Source organism: Gadus macrocephalus, chromosome 2, assembly GCF_031168955.1.
Source record: "Gadus macrocephalus chromosome 2, ASM3116895v1".
Taxonomy (NCBI): Eukaryota; Metazoa; Chordata; class Actinopteri; order Gadiformes; family Gadidae; genus Gadus; species Gadus macrocephalus.
Window position 1 is genome coordinate 20933346 of NC_082383.1, and position 23826 is coordinate 20957171.

The following is a 23826-nucleotide window of genomic DNA, read 5'->3' on the forward strand; positions in this document are numbered from 1 at the left end:
GAATGTAAAGGTATCATGGACAGGACATGTACAGAAGAACCAATTGGATGTATCGTGACAACTGAAGCGGAATTTAATCCTATCTGCTTGTGGTTCTCCATGTTCGCTACAAACATCTGGTTCCTAAAAGGATCAGTATCTTTAACCATTCATATTTTGGTAGAACACAGGATTTATGGTAGAAAAATAATTTAACGAAATATCACTACAATAACTAAGGGTCCGATTTTGCTGAGGATGATGAGGCGATGACAGAACTGGTAAAATACAGAAGGATATGGATCTAAGGGCTACTCAAGGTAGATCACATAGATTTGTGTTTCATTTTCATCATCGCCGGTGATGGATTTCGATCAAGCTTTCTGATTGGATGACTGTGTAGGTGTTGCTCCCTTTCTGTGGTACTGTTGGGATGGGGTTTGTTAGTAATGCGACAGCTAGTTGTCTTGTTAGTGATTCGACAGGTGTGGGTTGTTAGTGATGTGACAGGTGGGTCAAGTGACTTATGCGAAAGGTGTGTCTTGTTGGGGATGCCACAGGTGTGTCTCGTTAGTGATGCCATACGACAGGTGTGCCTCGTTAGTGAGGCGACAGGTGTATCTAGTGAGTGATGCGACAGGCGTGTCTGATGCGACAGGTGCGTCTCGTTTGTGATGTGCCGGTGTTTCTTGTTGGTGATGCGACCGGTGTGTCTCGTTAGTGATGCGGAAGGTGTATCTCGTTAGTGATGAGACAGGTGTGTCTCAGTCGTGATGTGCAGGTGTGTATTTTTAGCGATGCAGAACAAAGAAGCCCAGCAACAGATGGTCAACAGCTTGCTTCTCATCCCATGGCCGTGACCTTAGTGATAAGCTTATTGTAAATTGTGTGTGGGAGAGAAAGAGAGAGTGAGAGACAGAGAGTGGAAGAGAGAGGTAGAGGAGGTAGGGGACATTCAATACAATAAAGGTGTTTAACAATAAGCGGTATTTTTTTTGCCACTGACAAATATGCATGAGTTACATAAGGAAATGTCCCTGTGAGTGTTCAATCTTTAATACATGAACGATTACATCATCAACTTATCCTGTACTGATTCCTAACAGGATTAACTCCCGATACCCTAGGAGGCTTTCCGGAGAAAGGGAGAAAGGGAGGGAGCAGGGAATGGGTTGAGGGATGGAGTGAATGGCAGATCTATTTTAGGGCACTGTCGCTTAAAGACATGAAGATGAGGTGTGATTGACAGCTGATCTGTTGAACTGTCTGAGCAGCACTAAGAAGATTGACAGATGTGCAGAGCAAAGGACTTGAGAACCTTGTGACACCTAAAGCTTGAAGTAAGGCTGTAGGTCTGCCATGACTGCTGGAATTTATAGTTCTAATGACATCTTGCTGAACGTTGTCCTCCTAAAATCCTTCAAATAATATTCCTTAAACCCAGGTGACTGCTCCTCCACTGGAGATGAACATGGGCTGTTTCGGTGATCCGGGCAGGAGTCAGTAGAGCAGCTTTACCAGAGAGGCAAAGTGGCCTTGCAGCACTTTAGGAAGGGCATTTATCTGATTGGGGATTTGAGTCAGATTAGTGGTAATCTCTCAATGTTAAATCCAATCTGCATCATTCTCCCTGATCAGCCTCAGGGCGGTGGCGGGATTAAGAGACAGAGTGACAGAGAGGGCAAGTGAGCAAGAGTCACAGGACCAAACCCATACAAACCATTCCAGGAGGGTCACTTTAACAGAACAATGCTCCTTAGTAGTAGAGTAGGTTGAACAGGGACGTAACGGGAGTGACTGGGCACCGGTAATCATGTGATCAGACAGGCCAGGAGCACGTTTTGATTGGTCGGTTTCTCTTGCAGTAGCAGAGATGAACGCGGTACCCCCTGCAGGAAGTGCCCTGGCGGCCAACACCACAACGGGCCCCACCACCCCCAAGAAGGGACCCCCCAAGTTCAAACAGAGGCAGGCCAGGACCTTCAAGAGTAAGGCCCCCAAGCCTGGACAGAAAGGGTGAGACCCCCCCCGTCCCCAGCCAAACCCCCCACCTTTCCAAGACACACACACACACACACATAGACACGCGCACACCCAGAACTGTGCTGAACTGCTGTGTGTGGTCCGCAGGTTCGGCGACGACATCCCAGGCATGGAGGGTCTCGGAACAGACATCACGGTGGTCTGCCCCTGGGAGGCCTTCGGCGACATGGAGCTCAGCGACTTGGCCAAATACGGCATCATCTAACCCCGACGCTCAACCTCTCAACCCAGATGCGCACAGCGTCTAACCCTGCCGATACTCACCGTCCAACCCCGATGGTCCGGGGTCCAACCCTGATGTCCACCATCACCCGACCCCGACGCTGCCCTCCTCGTCCTCTAGCCTCCACGTCCTACTCCTCTCCACTACTCTCTCTCCCCTCTCTCTCTCTCTCGTACTCACCCTCTAGTTTCTCTCCTCTGCCCTCCCTCACCCCCCCTCTCCTCTCCCGTTCCCCCCAACCCTCTCAACCCCCCCAGACCCCTATCTACATCCCTCTCCTCTCCTCTCCTCTCCATCAGGGCTCCATAAGGCTGCCCCCTGCTGGTGAATCCCTTCTCTCGACGACCCCCTGGTTTCCTCTGCCATTTGGCAGAGGTAGTGCGAGAGAGTGGTCGCTTTTATATTCATAGTTATATTTATATATGTATGTATACATATGATTATTTTATATTGTCATTATTACATAAGATGACTCACACTATATTGTATATATTTCAACGGATACAACGAGGAAAAAAACGAACCGTTATCAACCTGTGACCCGACCTTCGACCCCTGACCCCACCTCCTTCATATCGCACTCCCGCTCTATGACACAAGCTAGACACTAGCAGTGACTAGCTCGTATTTTCTCCTAGCTGTCTAAGAAGTGTAAATATGACTTTGTTTTGGTGTGAAAAAACTACCTTTTATACGGTGCTCCCGTGGGTCCTGGTGTGCATTGTGTATTCTGCTCCGTGAAGTCACGATAACAGGAGGAGCGCAGCGCGTGATATGACAGGAGCCATGCATTGATCACGAAGGTGGAAGAAAACCATCCACCCACTGCCCCCCCCCCCCCCCACTCCACTGGAACCACGAACAACCCTGTACTGAGTAGCTCGACCTGTACAGATTCACTTGCAGAAGGTTCCCCGACTGGCTTTCAACTGCTTTTGACTCTATAGCTGCAATAAAAAGTGTATATTTTCAGTACTTTCTGTATTCTCAGACAATTTGTTTGTGTCGTAACTTCTGACGACATATCAAGTGGGAATGGCCGCGTTAGAGATTTACATGATTAAAAATAATCCCCCTTTGTTGTGATGGAGTCAAAGCCAAACGAGTTTACAGCATGCAAGTCACGTCTGGTTACTTGCATGCCGCTCAACTAATTATTGGTCACAGTTGGTGAGCAATATTTAGTTTGTTCTATGATAGCATTTGGCTTGTAATATCTGTTGTGTGTTTCTTTTCGAACACATAATTAAGACCGGACCAAACGTATTTTAACCCCACACGTGAATGCCAGGGTCTGCTGGGGTTCGAACTTCTCTAGCCTCTTCAAATACTTAAAACGACTTATATATTACTTTAATACTACTGACTGAAACAAACACAGTATGTCAAATATATTTAACGAATTCCCAACTCAGACAACCACTTCAAGTGCATCAATGACCTCATCAAACATTGCCCAATATTTCAACCCTCCCTTCTGCCGAATAAAACTTGCTGTCATGGAGATCTTTGTCAAATAAAGACAAACCCACGCCCAGTGTGGATGTCATCGGTCTAACCTGAGCCATACCGAATCCAGCGTCCAAAGTTACGAAACATCGCAACCACGCCACACTTTCCAACCTAAATAAAAAACGTTATCTTTCAACACAGAACAAAGACTTAAAAAAAAAAAAAAAAAAAAAAAGTAAAAAATTATTTCACACGCAATGCTCTCGGCTGAACCAGCCAACACTCCCATCGTAGATATGAGAGACATTAAAGAAGTGAAGAGCAAGCCTAGCTGGGTTGAGCTAGACTGTGTGCACCCTAGCTGTCTTCAACAACAACCAGATGGAGGACCACACCCGCGAGGCCCTACCTATACCTGTACAGACTTGAAGTGAGATGCTGTGTGGAGACTTGCCCTGAGCACTTTCCCTGCCTCCCCCCTTTGCACTGTTTACAGGCTGTTGCTGGTAACTGTTGCGACGAGAACCCTCACTGTGTTGGAAGCACTGCCATTGAACTACATATTCACATGATACTATTAAGAGTCATGCCATAAAGTTACGAGGATAAGACTCAAGTTTGTCTGGGTGTGTCTGTGTAAAAGCCCCACCTACTGTTCCCCAGGAGAGGCCTGACGCTTGTGTGATGATGTATTTCTAGGATCGGTCGAAAGAAAAAAAATCTGTTCCCTGGCCTCAGCTCTCATTGGCCCCCAGGGTTCCTTCCTCTTACCTGTGTGTTTGCGTGGCGCGCGCGCGTGTGTGTGTATGCGTGTGTCAGTTGTACAGGAACATCCTCTGGTGAGGTGCTGCTTGGAGATTCAACACTCCTCAGAGACATACAAACTTCATCTAACGCCCCCGAGCACCCGAGTTCCAACAGCAGGGTAGGATCACTTTAATGCACTCTATACTCCCGATATGGGCTCTTTTGATCTTGGGGTGGGAGATGTTCCCTATGATGTTTGCCTCGAGACCAGCTGATGGATGTTGGATGTTGGGAGCAGCGGTTGAATCCTGATCAGCGTTCGCCCTTTTGAATTTCATGTCCTTTAATGTTGGGAATCTTACGAGGCATATATGAATGTATGTATGAGTTGTTCTGTATCGTAAGTAACTGGACGGAGGGAGATGGTTTGAGCAGTCGTTTCATCTTGAAGACCTTGAAGATCTTGAAGACATTTGAGGGAGTTTTGAGTTGTTTGAGCCCCCACGGCTGTGATTCAAATATTCTGAATTCATCTATCAAATGATTCACTACAAAAATGTATGTTTCATCCTGTAATGTAACATCTTAGTGCTAGGCTAGGCTGAGAGCAGGGCTCAGATTAGTGCCGGGCTAGTGCAAGGGCTCTGTGTGAACGGCAGGAAGGGAAAATCGGTTATCAGAAACAGACATCACGAGATACTCAGCTTCATTGTTCTGCAATATTCAAATAAACCTTGCACCCTTCATTTGCCTTCTCTCTGTACCCGTCTCCCCCTTCCTTTCCACCTCTTTCAGCCGATGCATGTTCGTTTTTCTCCGGAGTCAGTTATCTCTCATAGCTCTCTCCCTTGTTCTGGCATGTCTCAGGCCTCACCCGACCCTCTCTCTTGCTCCATTATTCTTCATAATAAGGCGCTGTGACAACACGTCGGTGACCTTTGCTCTTTGACCCGGTTGATCATGGAAAATATTTTGACCAATGTGTCTCGTCTTTCAGGATTCACAGACCAGAGACTCAGTCCCGGACACACACCTCAGAAGGAGGCTTTAACCCCAGCAGGGATACAGCCCAAACAGGATGACATTTTCATCTTGGAAGCCCCCATCCCCTCCACTCCTCCTCCTCCTCCTCTTCCTGAGCCAGTGGAACAGCACCACCTCAAACCCCCCCACCACCATCGCCTCAAACACCTCCTCCTCCTCCCCCGCCGACACCATCGTCATCAACGCCACCCTCGAGGAGGCGGTGTGGGGCTGCGGTGCGGGGCTCGACCCGGCCTACCGCTACCTGTGCGACCGCCATGCCGTGTGGGGCGTGGTGCTGGAGGCCCTGGCCTCCCTGGGCTTCCTGCTGAGCGCCGGCCTCCTGCTGGGCCTGCTCCTCTGGGCGCTGTGCACGTGCCGCCGCCGCAGCAAGGGCAGCGGCCTGGGCGGCACGCTGGCCGCTGTGACCCTCTTCCTGATTGCCACCGCCGGCCTCTTCGCGCTCACCTTCGCCTTCATCGTCCGCCTCGGGCCCCGGACCTGCCCCGTGCGGCTCTTCCTGTTCGGCGTGCTGTTCGCCTTGGCGTTCGGCTGCCTGCTGGCCCGCGCCACGGCCCTGCTGGGCTTCGCGGCGGCCCGGGGCTGGGGGGAGCCGGCGTTGGCCCTGGGGCTCTTCGCGGTGCAGGCGGTGATCGGGACGGAGTGGCTGCTGGTGGTCCTGGTCCGGGACGGGTTGCCCTGCGAGTACAGCCAGGAGGAGTTTGTGATGCTGCAGATCTACGCGCTGTGTCTCCTGGCCGCGGCGCTGCTGCTGTCGCTCCACGCCGTCTGCCGCTCGTGCCGCTCCTACGGCTACACGGGCGGGAACGGCCGCTGGCAGGGCCGGAACGAGGCGGCCATGCTGTTCCTCACCGTGCTGCTCTCCGCCGCCATCTGGGTGGTCTGGATCGTCATGATGACCTGGGGGAACGGCAGGATAGGCCGGCGGCCGCGGTGGGACGACCCGGTGCTGAGCGTGGTGTTGGTGGCCAGCGGCTGGGTGTTTCTGATGGGCCACGGGCTGACCCGGGTCACCCTGTTCTGCCAGGAGGAGGCTCAGGCCCAGGAGGGTCCGCTGAGCTTCGCGGGCTGGACCAGCCCCAACGCGGAGATCCCGGGGCTGAGCAGCGTGAAGGAAGGCCGGGAGAACGGCAGCTTCGAGAACGACGTCGGCACTGGGAAAGGTGAGGGTGAGGATCGCCTTCACTCCCCTTTGGACATTCACCAGTCTCAGAGCGGATGGTAGAGGGGTCTTACTTTGCACACTAAATAACGTGCGTCAAGATAGGATGGAATTGTATTCATCACATCTTGACGCGGATTTCTGCCTCACTTAGTCAAGTACAAGTCCATGCAGCTTCAGTAGTACAAGATGCTTGAATTGTGTCTTGCTTTTCCCACTCCTGCATGCGTCAAACGAGTGATTCAACCAAACAAGGCCTGGGGGCGTTTCACGGTGCCTGATGAAAACCTGTCCAGCTTAACCGTAAATTGGATGCCAGAGCCAGTCTGCCCATGAGTCAGGCTGCCGTCTCGGAAGATCACCACAGGGAATAATGAGCGAACCGCATTGTGTGTCCTCCACCCCCCAGGGAGGAGACAAGGGAGGGGAGCCGGGAAGGGACCGGTGAGGGAGCCGACGTTGAAGTCCCCATACGAGTCAGGCTTCTCCATGTCGGTGAGTCTCAAGCACTCAAGGCTCAGTTATGGTTCCACCTCGACGCGACGACCGCACAGACGTTTCGACGCAGTCGAGGTCTGCGTCGAGGTCTAGCGAGCGGACCGATCTCAGCCATTGCTGCTTTGTCGCCTCGACGCAAGGTTAACATCTTCGGGAGGCGCCTCGGGGTAATGGGTCCGTAAACCCCCTTGCGTTGCGTCGACGTGGAACCATAACTAAGCCTTAGGCGCAAGTCTTAATTCACTGTTTAGGCCTGTTCAACGTCTGGCCAAGTCATACTGAGAGGTTCATGAAAACATTTGGCACTAGTGTGGAAGTAGAGAATGGCCAGTCTACCTTCAGCAAGATGCCTGAACCCGAGCTACTGTATTCACTGCCTATCCCCTACCTGCTTCTTAATGACCTGTGTCTGTATTCACTGACTAACACCTACCTGCTACTTATGACCTGTGTCTGTATACACAGCCCAACCCCTTCCTGCTACTTAACTAGCTGTGTCTGTATTCACTGCCCAATCCCTTCCTGCAACTTAATGAGCTGTGTCTGTATTCACTGCCCAACCCCTTCTTGCCACTTGATGACCCACCCCTTTGTTCACTGTCTAACACCTACCTGCTCCTTAGTCCTGTATTTGTACTGTCTAGCCCCTACCTGCTCGTGGTTGATGGTACGGGTAACAGGTCTCAATTCTATGTTTCAGGAAATAGATCCGGAGAGAGACTACACCATCCCTCGACCTCAGACCACCAACACCAGCCAGCCGTATGACCAGTACTACACACATAGCTTCAACAACTAAGGCTGACTTTGTCTCTGTCTCTCTCTCACGCCCTCTTTCTCTCTCCCTCCCTCACACACTCTCTCTCTCTCTTTCTGCTGCTCTCATCACTCTATATATATATTTATTCCCAACAGACTTTTAATTCAAACTCACAATCTGGATGTTTTGGGGGATGGGGGTTCATTGGCTGAAAACAAACTCCAGATGAAACTGCTGGAAACCGGTGGTACGAGTGGAGAAAACGGACGATGACAAGAGGGAGAAGACCGAAGAGAGGAGACGGTGACACAGACTGTGTCACAGAGGAAGAGGAGACTACTCATGTACATATTTATATTCTCGACTTGTTACAATGCTGGCACGTACAATGCAAACATTCTACACTCTGAAAGTATTTCTAATCATCTTTAATAAAAGTGCAATGACTTTCCCTATGGTGCGCATCATTGCACTTACACGAAGCTCTTCATTCCCACAGCCAGGAGGATATACCAATATATTTCCCATCATGATCCACCAGGGGGCAGTGTTCAGCCATACCAAACCCATTCAATTGATGTGCTCTTCGTCTTTATGCAAGAGCATGATTTTGAGCAAAATTGTGATGTTATGTGATCATTATATTCCTTCAAAACAGTCACATATTGAAAGAAAACAACAATACCCTCAATCGCAAATTACAAAAAGGAATTCAGCCTTAAAGGGGTAGTTCGGAATTTTGGACATAGGGCCTGATTCCCAAGTGAGCATTGGTATTCTACATCACTGGAGACAGTTTTCAACACATTTCATACAGTCCTTCTAGTTGCAGAGTTCGCTCGTGCTAGGCTAGCGCACGTCAACGGGCAATGCTAGCCTGCTATTAAAAACAGTCTTACCCACTCCACAGTACACCCGAGGTAAATCAATTATAACGACAGACTATTAATCTAAATGTGTGTTTATAGAATAATGTTAGAAATAAAACCAACCTTGCATTGCATTGCATTTTGAGGGAATTGCGGGGTCTCAGCAGCAGTGTTTGTATTCCTGTACGTAGGCTACGACAGCGGCGGACTGATACCTAGGTTACCTGCCGCTGTCATTGCTACAAACGCAGAGTACAGTGAACGAAGGAATTCTATAAGAGTATTCAATTAACAAGATATGCACACGTTTGGAGGAGTTAGCGATGCATCTGCTTTTGAAGACGATTATGAGGAATTTGTTGTATCCAACGAACCGTAGGCCTACATGTACGAGCCGGTGTTTTGATGTCCAAGCCAGCAGCAACAAGCCACAGTTGAGTCCTTTCTGGATCTCTCACTGGAAATTGGTGGAAACTTTGTGGTGCCCATCTGTACCGTTTATTTCTACAATTTCTAAAAGCACACTGAACCATCATGTTGCCTTGTCGTTCAATTGCGCTTCTGTCCCACGCTTCTCTGTTTACGTTCTTCTGTCGTGATTCGGTTACAAACCTAACCAGCGCATAGTAAAATTCCGCTTCTGTTGAGAAAGTAGTCCCTCGATGATTCATGCGATGCAAGGTTAGTTTTATTTCTAACATTATACTATCAACACAGACATTTAAATCTATAGTCTAGCGTTATAATTGATTTACCTCGGGTGGAGTGGGTAAGACTGTTTTTAATAGCAGGCTAGCATTGCCCGTTGCCGTGCGCTAGCCTAGCACGAGCGAACTCTGCAACTAGAAGGACTGAATGAAATGTGTTGAAAACTGTCTCCAGTGATATAGAATACCAATGCTCACTTGGGAATCAGGCCCTATGTCCAAAATTCCGAACTACCCCTTTAAAGGTTGACGGCACGTGGATATGTTTCAGGCCGGGGGTAAGTGGATGTCAGAAAGGTCAAATGTTTCCAACAGTGCAAAGCAATCTTCATGTATGTTCCCGTTCACACGACCGACTAATCTCTTCTTTCAATTAGTCCCTCTTCAATTACTCAGAGCTCATGCCTACAAATTGCCAATTGCCCCCCTGTGAATTAAGACCCATTACCACCTCCGCCGGTTCACGCTCATGACTCCAGTGAGGGTTCTCCAATCTAGAAGATCATATCGCTCCGTAACGGGCGGGGTGTTTAACATGGAGGAACAGTTAACAGCGTTTAACACCATTGCAATAATATAAATAGAAATAATAATTCCCCTCATATCTTCAGGAAACTTCCGACATTAATGTTTCATAAATCTGTCGTTGTAATGGGAATCAATGGAAACATGTTAACTACCATTTGTGTGGCAATTCTAGCTTCCTGTGGGATAACTTTAGGACTTAATATTTTTACTGAAAAAAATGAAAAGATCAAACCGAAACAGCAAAGGTATATTCATTATGTTCGTTCACACGTCATACGCTCACAGGCTAAAACGTTTAAATGTTTACACTGATAGAAATAGTACTCCTATAGTTACCCAAGGTACATTTCCCATTTGCAAATATTGACTTAAGCAAGAGTAACCAGACGGCATTAAAAACCAAAGAGTTTATTAGGCTATGTACATTCAAATAACAATGACATGAAAAAATAAAGGCAGATACAATAATGGCAGAAATAACATGGTGACAAATAAACAAGTCACTTTTTGAAAAGACAAAAACGCACCTCAATATATTGGTATAGACATGGTGACCATGTAAAACAATTAAAAAACAACCCACATGCAGTTTAAACCCTTTTAGAAGATCCCCGTAGACAAACATCTACCGGGACGAAGAGAGGGTGGAAGAGAGTCAGGTCAGGTGGCCGGGAGTACTGATAAAGGTCACCATCTCAAAGGGACTACCCCCAAGAGGTCAATAGCTCTACGAGATACCCTGCGTACCTTCACAACGCCCTTCTCTCTTCCTGCCCCGACACCCCTCCACCTCTCTCTGATTCAGCACTAGGATTTAAGTTCATGCAAAGCTCCTCTCCTCCTCACACACACACACATGCATGCATTGCGATTACTCGTGATAATAGTCCTAAATAAAAAAAAAGAAATGTATGCAGGAAATCCAAAATAAAACGGTTTAAAGTCTTCGACTTCTTAAATGCTCCCCAGAGCACTAGCCGCGACGCACACACGCACGTGCGAAGTTCTGCGGTTTCAGAAAGAGTCTAGAGCCGTCTGGACGTTAGGTGTGGATGTTGGGGTTCAATGATTGATGTCCTGGTCCCTAGTCCTACAGGGTCCTTCTCGGGGACCCGGGCAGTCTACAGACCTCTAGGGGAGGCAAGGGGCAGACGCAGTACGAGATCTACTGATGAAGAAAGAGTCCAGTTCATCACACGATGCATTTGGAGGATTGGAGGTCTAACCCTCAGCTGAGGTGAAATGTAGAGACCCGCAGAGGCGATAAAACAAGGAAATAAAAAAAACCTTACAGAAACAAGCTAATGTGCTTCTTTCCCTGGTAGTCTTTGGAAGCCCAAAGACCATCGTCACGGTAATGAGGATACATGAGGAAACGGGGTGCAGTGTGGTCCACTGGGCCGGCACACACACACACACACACACACACACACACACACACACACACACACACACACACACACACACACACACACACACACACACACACACACACACACACACACTCTAGCACACACACACAAACAGAGACATGCGCACGCGTACACTTGTGCGTAACATGGCGCTAAACCAGCGTTCATCAGCACGCCAGGCTCTCATTGGCTGATCCCTCCCTCGGTGGGCGGGTTCTAGTCTGTGTGTTACTTAGTGCAACCTGTCCGTCTCTCCCGAGCCAATCGGCTGGCTCCGGTTGGAAAGAGGGAGACAGGGAGCGTCGGGTTTCCCTGGGACGATCGACAGGTCAGATCGTAGTGTTGTAGTGGAGTAATACTTGTAATACTAAGTGTAGTAAATATAGTCTATATAGAGGAGGAGGAGGAGGAGGAGGAGGAGGGGGAGGAGGAGGATGGGGAGGAGGGGGAGTGGGGGGAGGAGGAGGAGGAGGAGGGAGGAGGAGGAGGAGGAGGAGGAGGAGGAGGAGGAGGAGGAGGAGGAGGAGGAGAGGGAGTGGGGGGAGGAGGAGTGGGAGGAGGAGGGGGAGGGGGAGGAGGAGGTAGTGCAGATCAGTCTTTAGCTTCCGGTCTTGAATGGTGCGGACGTTGGGGTGTTGGGGGCGTGCGGAGGGGGTCGTTTCAGGACCGTAGTGTGTCTGTGGCTCCTCCTTGATGCCCCCCCCCCCCCCCCTTGGGGGGGGGTTAGACTGCAGTCCAGCCGAGGGAGTCGTAGTGTACTGTTGACGGCGGGGTTGTGTAGTTCAGTTGTAGCTCCTCCTCCCGGCCCGTAGTGCACGACTTCCGTTCCCGTCTTTCGTCGATCGTTTTTTTTTTCCGTTCCGTTTTTTTTTTTTTCGTTCCGGGACACAAAAAACAACGAGATAAAAAAAAACACTGAAACAAAAGCAGACTTGGAGTATCGTCCATCAGGGGGGGGGGGGGGGGGGTCCTTCCTCTGGGAGGGGGGGGGGTCGGGGGAGGAGGAGGAGGGAGGGTGGGTGGGGTGGTTGGATGGGTGGGTGGGGCTGTGGGGGCTTTAGTACGGAGCGAAGCGGCTGTATCCTGCCCGGTATAAGCTGGCCTAGAACACACAGGAAACACAAGAGTCCGTTACAACCAAGAGCGCTCCCAAATAGTATCCATAGTGTGCGTGTGTGTGTGTGTGTCTGTATCCATGTGCACGTGTATCCATGTGCACGTGTGTGTGTGTGTGTGTGTGTGTGTGTATCCATGTGCACGTGTATCCATGAGCACGTGTATCCATGAGCACGTGTATCCATGTGCACGTGTGTGTGTGTGTGTGTGTAACCATGTGCGTGTGTGTGTGTGTGTATCCATGTGTGTGTGTGTGTGTGTGTGTGTGTGTGTGTGTGTTAGGGCATTGACTTTTGCCCAAAAATCATATTCGAAGTTCGTTTGTTTATTAATATTCATATTCGAATATATTCGAATATTTATTAATAATATTTTGACCATTAAATGCCTTCAGTAAGACCTGGGCTGAATCCCAATACTTAGTACATACTATTTCTGTTCAGTGTCTACTGAACAGAAGCGTTCTACGCATAGCTGAAGACCGTACTACGGTCTACAGCTATGCGTAGAACGCTTCTGAACGCTTCCGAACACCGCCGAAACTCCACCGGATGTTTGGAGATGACGTATCTCCCCTCAGATGCCGGCAAAACTACCTTGATAAGTTACCTGTTTTCCGTCTTGTCATCGTTGCTATAAAATTAAAAATGTCTCTTTTTACTTAATGACTTACTTTACTTTTTTACTCTTTTTAATGACTATTTTTTTCGCCGCTTTCTACAACGTCTTTCTAAGCCGCTGTTGGTAATGTCGGGTCAGCCATCACTTCTTCGTTCGTTACCAGACTCCGGTTGCTTTGTGGGATAGCGTAGTGACCTACCGTTGTATACTGTGGCGGTAGTACCAATGGGTAGTACGCATTCTTTAACGTTTTCCGTAATGCGTACTGAGCATTCGGACGCGCTATATTTGTGGCGTACTACAAAATGCATACTATAAGTATGAGTATTCGGATTCAGCCCTGGATTGGGTTTTGCGAGGTTTGTTTACCGGCGTTGCTATGGTTACCGGTCTTGCGTGTTCCAACGGTTTATTGGGTTTCTGATAAATCGCTGTCTAATCAATACTTCATTCACTGCCTCTTCCGTGGTCATTACAAAATTATGAATAGACTGCGTCGGGTTCTCCGACGTCTCTCCCTCTTGGCCTGCCCATAACAGGTTTGAATATTAAGGGCTGCCTAATATTCGTTCGAATTTTGATTTATTTTTTGATATTCAAATTATATTCGAATTACGAAGTTCGAAGTCAAAGCCCTAGTGTGTGTGTGTGTGTGTGTGTGTGTGTGTGTGTGTGTGTGTGTACTGTCTGTGTGCACGTGTGTGTGTGTGTGCACTGTGTTTGTGCATGCACTGTGTGTGTGCACGTGTTTGCGTGTGTGTGAGTGTACTGTGTGTGTGTACTGCGTATGATTGAGTGTATGAGTGAGTGAGTGAGAGTTTGTGTGCGTCTGCATGTGAATGCATGCGCGCGTGCGTCTCACCATGGCCCCCACTCCGTACGCGGCGGCGGCGGCGGGGCCGAGTGCGTGGTAGGGGTCCGTCGTGTACACCCGGCCGTAACTAATCAACAAACAAACAGACAAACAACCGTTATCCACGCTGAACGAGCGGAGCGGCGGGGAGACTGACGACGAGACGGACGGGACGCCCCCCCGAGGGACGCTCACCTGTCACTGTAGGCCGCCGGCGTTGCCCCGGCAACCGCAGTCGGCTGAGCGTAGCGGTACGCGGCGGCGGCGGCTGCTGCGGCGGCCGGATAGCCTCCCTGGACGGACACACACACACACACACACACACACACACACACACACACACACACACACACACACACACACACACACACACACACACACACACACACACACACACACACACACACACACACACACACACACACACACCGTCAGTTAAGCTGGTTGACGACAGCGCCGCAGAAGCTAATCGTGCGACTGTTGGGTAGAGCGGCGGAACACGATGTACAGATGAACGAAAACACACAAGTAGGAGAGCGAGAGGGAGGGAGAGGGACAGCTCACTCTACACACACATACCCATGTCTTTACTCACACCCGCACACACACACACACACACACACACACACCAACACACGTCCATGTCGCTACGTCGCTACCGACGCATCCGTGCCATCAGTCCCACACATCCATGACGTTACACCGACGCACATCAATGTGGTCACCGAGACCGGGACACACCCGCCTCGTTACCGGGGGTTGACCTCGGATCTATAAAAGTCTAACCGTCGTGTCGGGAGGAGAGGGCGTGTTCAACAGCGGGACATGTCATTAGGACGACGAGGGAGCTAAATGATGGATGCCACGGCAATGCTTGATTTAAATCGGTTTTCTTCATGTTGTAAAAATCCAAATGCAAACTGTGTCCACGGCAGCTGCTGCGCCCTGCCGCGCGCGCTGCTGGGAATGATGCACTCCGTCGGCCCTGGAGTGCATTTCTCTCTCTGTTGTTCTAAATTGATCGGTGCCGCGTGAACGGTGCATTCACGTGCATCTTAAAAACCCGTCATCCGTCAAACACGTCTACCTTCTCTTTATCCACGCAGGTTTAGTCACGATCGCATGTTGAGTACATTGCGTAATCAGACCGAACAGACTGAAAGAGCTCCGTCTCATCGATTAGATTCGTGTTATATTCATTATGGAACATATAAATTAATAGTACGGAAATGCGGACATGAACGGACTAGCACAATGTTGTCGTCCTCTTGTGAAACGGTAATTAGTTTGTAGAGGCGGGCGGCCTTTAAGCCCAGGCGCTTCGCCTCTCCACAGAGCCAATCGATTAGGAGCGAGATTTACAGAGAGACTGCACAGAGTCGTACCCGAGGGGTTAGACACATAGACACACACACCGTGTAGGAGTTCAATGTCCCTGGGGCACAGGTGTGTGTGCCATGCAGGACATCCCGAGTCTTGATGGGCTCTCAGGGCGGGGGATCTGCTCGCATGTGGATCTTAAAACACACTCACCCCTATTACGTGTTCAGTCACTTAGCGGGAAGTCAAAGCAACCACGTGCACCGAAGACACGGGGAGAGGACCTCTGAGAGGCCTATGCGGGTCAAACCACACCCAAACCAACTGGTTAGCGGAGGCGGACCTCGGTGAGCTGGCTAGTGCTGCGACCCGACCTCGAGCTGCTGTTAGTTGAACAACACCATGCACATCACACCGGGGGAGGGGGCGGGCCGGTAGGGGGAGGGCGTCCTTGTAGGGTGAGGTCATGGGGGTTAGGGCGCGGGGGGAGAGGTCAGTGAGGGAGGGGGGGGGAGGGGGGGTTCCCCTACCTGAGCCTGGGGAGCTAAAGACAGACGCCTGAAACGCTAGTCTATAGAGAGAACACACACAGCCATTGTCATGCCTGCACAGAACACATCATCCCACATACAGCCCACCCCCGTCTCTGAGGGGGGGGGGGGGCAGAGGATGAGAGGGAGAAGCGGAAAGGGTACTCACGTATAATTCAGCTGCGCCGTAGAAATTACCATCCTGATAGACCAGGCCTCTGAGAGAGAGAGACAGAGAGAGAGACAGAGACAGAGACAGACAGAGAGAGAGAGAGAGCGCGAGACAGAGAGACAGAGAGACAGAGAGACAGAGACAGAGACAGAGACAGAGACAGAGAGAGAGAGAGAGAGACAGAGAGACAGAGAGACAGAGAGACAGAGAGACAGAGACAGAGACAGAGACAGAGAGACAGAGAGACAGAGAGACAGAGAGACAGAGAGACAGAGAGACAGAGACAGAGAGACAGAGAGACAGAGAGACAGAGAGACAGAGAGACAGAGAGACAGAGAGACAGAGAGACAGAGAGACAGAGAGACAGAGAGACAGAGAGCGAGAGCGAGAGAGAGAGAGAGAGAGCGACAATGAGAGAGAGACAAAGAGAGAGTTTAGTCCACTGCCAGGCTAGACAAGCCTTCTCCAGGGTCGGTAGATCCTATCCAGGGTAGCTCTTACAATGACAAGACACTTTTATCCAAAGCGATTTACATTAAGTACATTTGTCAAAAGAAAGAGAAACAATGAAGCCGTCTCTCAGACCGCAGTAAAGGGAGGCAAGCAGCGCAGAAAGAGAGCTATGACATCTCCATAACATTTACATTCATATCGAGGGCATTTAGCGGAGGCTTTTATCGAAGCGACTTATAATAAGTACATCGGTCAGAAGAAAGAGAAAAAAACACAGATCGCTGTCTAGGTGAATCCGTCCCCTGTATACAACAGAGACCCCTGGGGTAAGAGGCCACAGGATGCTAAGGTACGGGGTCTTACCCGGGGTAGGTGGGCATGGCGGGCTGGGGCATGGCGGCCCGCACGGCGCTGTAGACGGGGCGCGGCCGCCCCCTCAGCGCCCCCCGGAAGGCGGCGGCGGTGGAGGCCGCGACCGCCGCCGACGAGTACGACATGCCGGGAACTGGAGGAGCAGGGGTCGAAGGTCAGGAGGGAAGGGTGTAGGACACACACACACACACACACACGGTGGGGGAGGTCACGATTGGCTGCCTGGTGAGGTCAGCTGAGCGGTGAGGGGGAGCGTACCTGCGTAGATCTCCGGTCCGTACATCGCCCCCATCATAGGACTCAGCTTCCAACCCGCAGCAGCTGCAGCCGCTACGCAGACAGACACACAGACAGAGAGACAGAGAGACAGACAGAGAGACAGAGAGACAGACAGAGAGACAGAGAGACAGACAGACAGACAGACACAGACAGACAGAGAGACAGACACACAGACAGAGAGACAGACACACAGACAGAGAGACAGACACACAGACAGAGAGACAGACACACAGACAGAGAGACAGACACACAGACAGAGAGACAGACACACAGACAGAGAGACAGACACACAGACAGAGAGACAGAGAGACAGACAGACACAGAGACACGGAGACAGACAGACACAGAGACACGGAGACAGACACAGAGACAGACACACAGACAGAGAGACAGAGAGACGGAGACAGACACACAGACAGAGACGGAGACAGACACACAGACAGAGACACAGACACACAGACAGACAGAGAGACAGACAGACAGACAGAGAGACAGACAGACAGACAGAGACAGACACACAGACAGAGAAACAGACAGAGACACAGACACAGACAGACACACAGACAGACACATAGACAGAGACACAGACAGACACAGAGACAGACAGCCACAGACAGAGACACAGACACAGAGACAGACAGACACACAGACAGAGACACAGACACAGAGACAGACAGACACAGAGAGAGACAGAGACAGACACACAGACAGACACAGAGACAGACAGACACAGACAGACAGACACAGACAGACACAGAGAGAGACAGAGACAGACACACAGACAGACACAGAGAGAACGAGAGCGTTAGCAGGACTGGCTATACTGCTATACAGGGTTGGCAAACCTGTTAACAGTCAATTTAAATTTAAATTTGATGGTGTGCATTCTGCACACTACCTATTTAGGGTTAGCATGGTGCATGTTCAGTTAAGCTAGCTAGGGTTAGCATGGTGCGTGTTCTGTTTAGCCAGCTAGGGTTAGCATGATCAATGTTCTGTTTAGCTAGCTAGGGTTAGCATGGTGCATGTTCTGTTTAGCTGGCTAGTGTTAGCATTGTGCATGTTCTGCTTAGTTTGCTAGGGTTAGCATGGTGTGTGTTCTGATAAGCCAGCTAGGGTTAGCATGGTTCAAGTTCTGTTTAGCTAGCTAGGGTTAGCATGCTTGCTACCTGCTAAGTTTAGCATTGTGCATGTTCTGTTTAGCTAGCTAGGGTTAGCATGGTTCATGTTCTGTTTAGCTAGCTATGGTTAGCATGGTTCATGTTCTGTTGAGCTAGCTAGGGTTAGCATGGTTCATGTTCTGTTGAGCTAGCTAGGGTTAGCATGGTTCATGTTCTGTTTAGCTAGCTAGGGTTAGCATGGTTCATGTTCTGTTGAGCTAGCTAGGGTTAGCATGGTTCGTGTTCTGTTGAGCTAGCTAGGGTTAGCATGGTTCGTGTTCTGTTGAGCTAGCTAGGGTTAGCATGGTTCGTGTTCTGTTGAGCTAGCTAGGGTTAGCATGGTTCGTGTTCTGTTGAGCTAGCTGGGGTAAGCATGGTGTGTGTTCTGTTGAGCTAGCTGGGGTAAGCATGGTGTGCGTTGTGTTTATCTACCTAGGTTCAGCTGCTCACCATAAGGCAAGGTGCTGAGCGCCTCTCCGTTAGGGTACGGGGAGACGGTTTTCTTGTTGGTCATCACCCTGGCCGTGGCGTTGTTCACCTGCGGACAAACAGACGAGACGTCAACGCAGAAGACCCAACGCAGAGCTGGTAGACAACGCTGAGAGCACGGGCATGCACAGACACACCACAGGTCAAAGGTTGATTAGATGTACCAGGAGTCAGACATTTGGTGGTGGGTGCTAGGTGTGATTGTTTGTGTAGGTGTGACCTTTATCGCGACAACAGGGTAGTGTGTGTGTGTGTGTGTGTGTGTGTGTGTGTGTGTGTGTGTGTGTGTGTGTGTGTGTGTGTGTGTGTGTGTGTGTGTGTGTGTGTGTGTGTGTGTGTGTGTGTGTGTGTGTGTGTGTGTGTGTGTGTGTGTGTGTGTGTGTGTGTGGAGGGGGGGGGGGGGGGGTGTTAGTTGGGAATTGGGCACCATTAGAAAAAAGCCAGCTGCCAGTAGAGAGAGAATCAGAGACAGAGACAGAGAGAGAGACAGAGAGAGAGACAAAGAGAGAGAGAGAGATGTAGAAAGGCATATAGGATAGGAGGTGGATTCTGTCTTTGGTCATGCACGTGTACTGTTAGCATGTTATTAGACGTGTGGATAGTGTGTGTGCGTGTGTTTGTGTATTAATCATTCCTCTGACAAGGGAACATGCAAATGAGGAAACCAGCATGGAGGGTCAATCTGAAAAGGATTAATAAGGTTCCAGGTGTAATAGTCCATGAATCAATCCATTTGGACACCACTCCCCCCTCCACCCTGACCACCACCTCAATGTGATCCAGAGTATCAAGGGTGTTCACCAACCAACGCGCCCAAAACAACTCCCAAATTAAACCACAAATAAACCCGAGTAGTACACACGGAAACGGGAAGGAAAATAAATAAAACACACACAGCAAAATACTGATCACCAGGTGTGAGAGAACAAATGAACAAACAATATCAAATCAAAAAAATAACAGCCAATCAGCAAGCTTCTGGTGCAGTGCAGAGACCAGTCATAACGCAGCACTCCGATTTCAAACACAGAGGAGGGAATGGGGGGGGGGGGGGGGCAAGGGGGAGTGTGCAGGGGGGAGAGAGGGATGATAACAGTCAACCTTAAGAATATGTTACATGGTGTAGGGACATTAAGACTGAATGAAGAGTGAGGAGAGAGAGAGGGGGGGAGGGGGGGGGGGAATCATCTCACACAAAGCAACACCGAAAAAAGTATTTTGTACAAAAGAACACAGCTATGTTAATAGACCACGGTGTGTGACATCATTCCACACAAGAGATTAGATTGGGTGACCATTCCCCTGGAAACCAGACTGGATGTGAAGTGGACTGGTGGGGGTGGGGGGGGGGGGGGGGAGTAGGAAGAGTGATAAACAAACAGGGAAAGAGAGGGGGAGGGAGGAAGTAGAGAGCGGTCCTCATTCCCAAAGAAGAAAGAATGAAAACAAACGATAAAAGACAGTGTCAGGCGATGGGCATGGGTCAGACACGACTGGTGCTAAGACGACTGGTACTACTGCAGCCGAACCAAACCGAAGGAGGAAGACGTGTCCGCAGCAGACCCAGCCAGCACAGGGAGGTTAACCCGGGGGGGGGGGGGCAGGTCACTGATACAGTCACACCACACCCATCGTTCTCCAAGGATACAAGCGGTATGCTTTGGATCCATCAACACGTCGGGCCACCGCATGCACAGCTATGTTCTACCGTTAAAGAGTAGCGCTTCATTCGCGTGTTGCTCTTTCCGCAGTGGCAGAGTTCAAGTGCCTGTTGATGTTGCCGACTGCAGTTTTTTTTCCACAACACGCCCATGAATCAGTACTCTCTTCTTGTCGAGAGAAGCAAGCGCGATGTGCAGATTAGCGACTTGCGTAGAAAAGCTTTGCAGCAGCCTTATAAGGGCTGACTGCTACTATGCTGTTTGCTTATTCTGCGCAGACGCTAATGTGCACATGAAACAGGTTCAACTTGCTGAAGAAGTGGAGCAGGACATTAGGAACCATTCCCCTGTTGATATATGAACATGCCCCTAGCAGAAGGATAAGAGTGATTTGGACATCCTCGCAATGTTCCTAACTGATTAATTCATTACCGAAATTATTATTAATCAGAGAAAGCCCACAGATTGTCTCCAGAGGAGGGTTATTGTGCCTGATTCACCAAGCGGCCATCTTTGATTCATCTTGATATTAGATGCTGGCAGGGTGGGGGGGGGGGAACTGAATGCTGAATTCCGCAGTTAGTGGCCGCTAGGTGAGTGTGTGCAAGACGGTGATTGGCCAGTCCCAGTCAGGTGTTAGGAAGAGGTGGGTGGGGGCTAGCAGAAGAGAGCATACCTTATTAAAGGCCGAGGTCTGATAGGGCGGTTAGATTTCCTGTGTCTTCAGCTTCATACGACACAGACAGATTTCGGGGGATTTGAGCGGCGGCACAGTATGCGACAGTGTTTGTGTGTGTGTGTACGTGTGTGCGTGTGTGTGTGTGTGTTAGACTAAAGATTAGTATCAAATAAAATATAAATATCCAACAATGACGTCATAAGGTAGGGGCATGAATGGGTGCAATCATTATATTTTGTATTAATGATATTAATCACAATCAATATTTGAGGTGGGGGGTGGAAGGGGGGGGGGGCTTTTCAGTATCTGACGTTTGTTCACAACTTACCGTTACCGTAGGAACAGCGAGGGGTTACCGTGGAGACTGACAACAACACAAAGAAGTCATCAGGGAAACAAAAAATATATAATAAATGACGGAACCAAACCAACAAAATCAAAGTTGCAAACACTTCCACCAAAACCGTCTAAAGACCCCATTAGGGGGCCGCACAGAGGGATGCTAACTCTCACGGCTACGGCTAATGAGCTAAAGGCCTGAAGCAGCCGGGGCTAGGCAGATAAACAAGGGTTCTGAGCTATTTGGAGAGGTCCCCCCCCCCCCCCTCCCCATAAGTCTGCTGTGGTTATGGGGACAGACGGAGCTGTTTCATGCCTACCTCATGTGGCTGCTGCGGACCACTTTAGAGGGAATAAGAAGCTACCCCCAACCGCGTCCTCCACACTTTACCCGCCGAGTCGCGGCAGCCTAGCTCTCGCCCGCCGACAGCAGTGTACGCTATCCGATAAATAAATCCGTAAAGAGGCGGTGCGTTCCTAGGAGGCACGGCTAAACCCCGAGGCTTCATAGGAGCAGCGCTCAAGGTTTCCCCAGTCCAAGCAAGCGGGTTTTTCAAGTGGAGCAGATCTGAAAGTCAGATGACGGAAGGAGAAGGAAGACACCGGGCTAAGATACAGACACAACGACACAATGGAATAGTGGTTCGCCAGGACATACTAAACACGATGCGCATGGAGGGTGGAGGGGGTAAAGACAGACAGACGGTCCACAAATTAGTAGACAATGACAGCGGGGTGGTACGGGACACTTGTTCCCGACGGACGCACAAATGTAGTAAGATAGCATCTTAAGGTGACGAAGCATGCAAGCTACTACACAAGACGACTGCCAGGTTCTCCCCATGGACAGCAAGCCCCAGACCCCGCCCCCAAACCCCACCACGGTGCTCTGAGAGACCAGGACGCAGAAGCACGACCAGCCCGGCAGCTCAGCATGTTGTGTTGTGACTCGTCGCACAAAAACCGACACACAATCGAGGTTGATAAGTGTCCCGTTCAGTGACAACAAAACGATTGCCGTCGTGATGTGCGGAGCCAGAGCCTGGATTCCTCCAGACTGGATTGCCGTTGAGGTGGTTCATGCGAGACCAGGTTACCTTCAGGCACACCTTGCCACCTCGGCGGCCCAAAGACCACAGACCTCCCATGCAGGGGGGTGGCGAGGGGATCCAGGAGTGATCCTCGTTCAGAGTCTACAGCAGCCCACCGCAAACCAGACGCATGCATGCCAGTTGGAGACGTTTCCACGTCGCGCCCCCGCCTGGGTCTCCCCATCAGACCAAAACTCTGCGCCGTGGAGGAGTCTGGCCACCCCGTAAGCCATCAACCACACGCACACACACGCGCACACACACAGACCGAATGAGTCCTGGCCGGGCTAAATGAGTCAGTACAGACGTACGACCGATTCCCCATCTGGCTTTAGTAGAGTGAATGTTATCCTCCCAAACCGGACTACATGTTAACGCGACCTTACCGGACTCCATGCTAATGCTACCTCATTTATTTATGATTATTTGATAGGGACAGATACGGTGTACAGTGACAAACTGAGAACAGCCATCCAATGCAAGTAGCTTAGTGCTTATAGCGGATGCTAATTTGCAACACCCTTCCCCAGACTATATGGTAATGCTACTTGCTAACACTATTTTACCGGACTACAAGCTAACACTACCTTACCGGACTACATGCTAACCCTAACAGACATGTTGGGGTGGGTGGGGGGGGGGGCAGAAGCTCTGCCCTGGGGGGGAGACACATGCATGAGAGCAGTCCAGGTGGAGGGGGATGCAGTAGGACACAGAGCAGGCCTCTCCATGTCTAGGCCTGCTGGGGGCTGTTCAAACAGTTGTGCAGATGAAATGAGAGTGTATATATAGATATAGACACAGCATATAGACACACAGGAGGAATTGGAGTGAATTGGAGTTGGGCCACTTACATGGATATATCGAAGCGCACAGGAAACTGACTTCTTCAAAGCGCAGAGTTTTTATTCCAGACAAAGAGAAATACATTTTTCACTTAACAGGAACAACACATTTTCTATACATCATGATACAACGAGGACACTTAAACCTGGGAGGTGATTATGCACACCGATACAGTGATCTACAAACATGCAAACTACGAGGAAGAAGCCCTTTCAAACCCCCCTATTGGCTCGAGTTAAGAAAATAACAACAGCCAATGAATGCAACGTAAACACTGGCAGACTCTTTGTGAAGAAGTACAAGCTGAGCTTCTCGACTCCGTGTCCGAGAAGGGCTTTGAAACACAGTTCCAGAAGACTTCATGCCGAAAACTGAAAAAACCCAAGAAGACCCGTCACCAAAAAGCCCGTCTTCACCGACC

General features: G+C 50.0%; 3 protein-coding genes across 5 annotated transcripts in view; 2 read left to right on the forward strand and 1 right to left on the reverse strand.

The window, feature by feature from the left end:
• Window positions 1–1617: 1617 nt before the first annotated feature.
• On the forward strand, window positions 1618–2461 carry LOC132452602 (retinal rod rhodopsin-sensitive cGMP 3',5'-cyclic phosphodiesterase subunit gamma-like). Its single transcript, XM_060045293.1, has 2 exons — window positions 1618–1995; window positions 2110–2461. Exons 1-2 carry the CDS (start codon window positions 1853–1855, stop codon window positions 2225–2227), a joined length of 261 nt encoding a protein of 86 aa, XP_059901276.1. The 5' UTR covers window positions 1618–1852; the 3' UTR covers window positions 2228–2461.
• Window positions 2462–2485: 24 nt separating this feature from the next.
• Window positions 2486–8361, forward strand: LOC132452585 (G-protein coupled receptor family C group 5 member D). Of its 3 annotated transcripts, none has more exons than XM_060045270.1 (5): window positions 2486–4622; window positions 5442–6651; window positions 7060–7145; window positions 7849–7910; window positions 8064–8361. In XM_060045270.1, exons 2-5 carry the CDS (start codon window positions 5523–5525, stop codon window positions 8179–8181), a joined length of 1395 nt encoding a protein of 464 aa, XP_059901253.1. In that variant the 5' UTR covers window positions 2486–4622; window positions 5442–5522; the 3' UTR covers window positions 8182–8361. The 3 variants fall into 3 exon arrangements, with proteins under 3 accessions (XP_059901253.1, XP_059901263.1, XP_059901259.1); XM_060045280.1 differs by having other exon boundaries at window positions 8134–8361; XM_060045276.1 differs by having other exon boundaries at window positions 7849–8361.
• A 3574-nt stretch (window positions 8362–11935) lies between these two features.
• LOC132469851 (RNA binding protein fox-1 homolog 2-like) overlaps window positions 11936–23826 on the reverse strand; it is a 22564-nt gene continuing 10673 nt past the window's right edge. The window contains exons 4-10 of the mRNA XM_060067960.1: window positions 18733–18944; window positions 17120–17191; window positions 16853–16994; window positions 16034–16082; window positions 14210–14307; window positions 14024–14102; window positions 11936–12526 (exon numbers count right to left, since the gene is read on the reverse strand). Coding sequence (XP_059923943.1) covers window positions 12482–12526; window positions 14024–14102; window positions 14210–14307; window positions 16034–16082; window positions 16853–16994; window positions 17120–17191; window positions 18733–18944 — 697 coding nt within the window. The 3' untranslated portion in view covers window positions 11936–12481. The remainder of the gene's footprint in view (window positions 12527–14023; window positions 14103–14209; window positions 14308–16033; window positions 16083–16852; window positions 16995–17119; window positions 17192–18732; window positions 18945–23826) is intronic.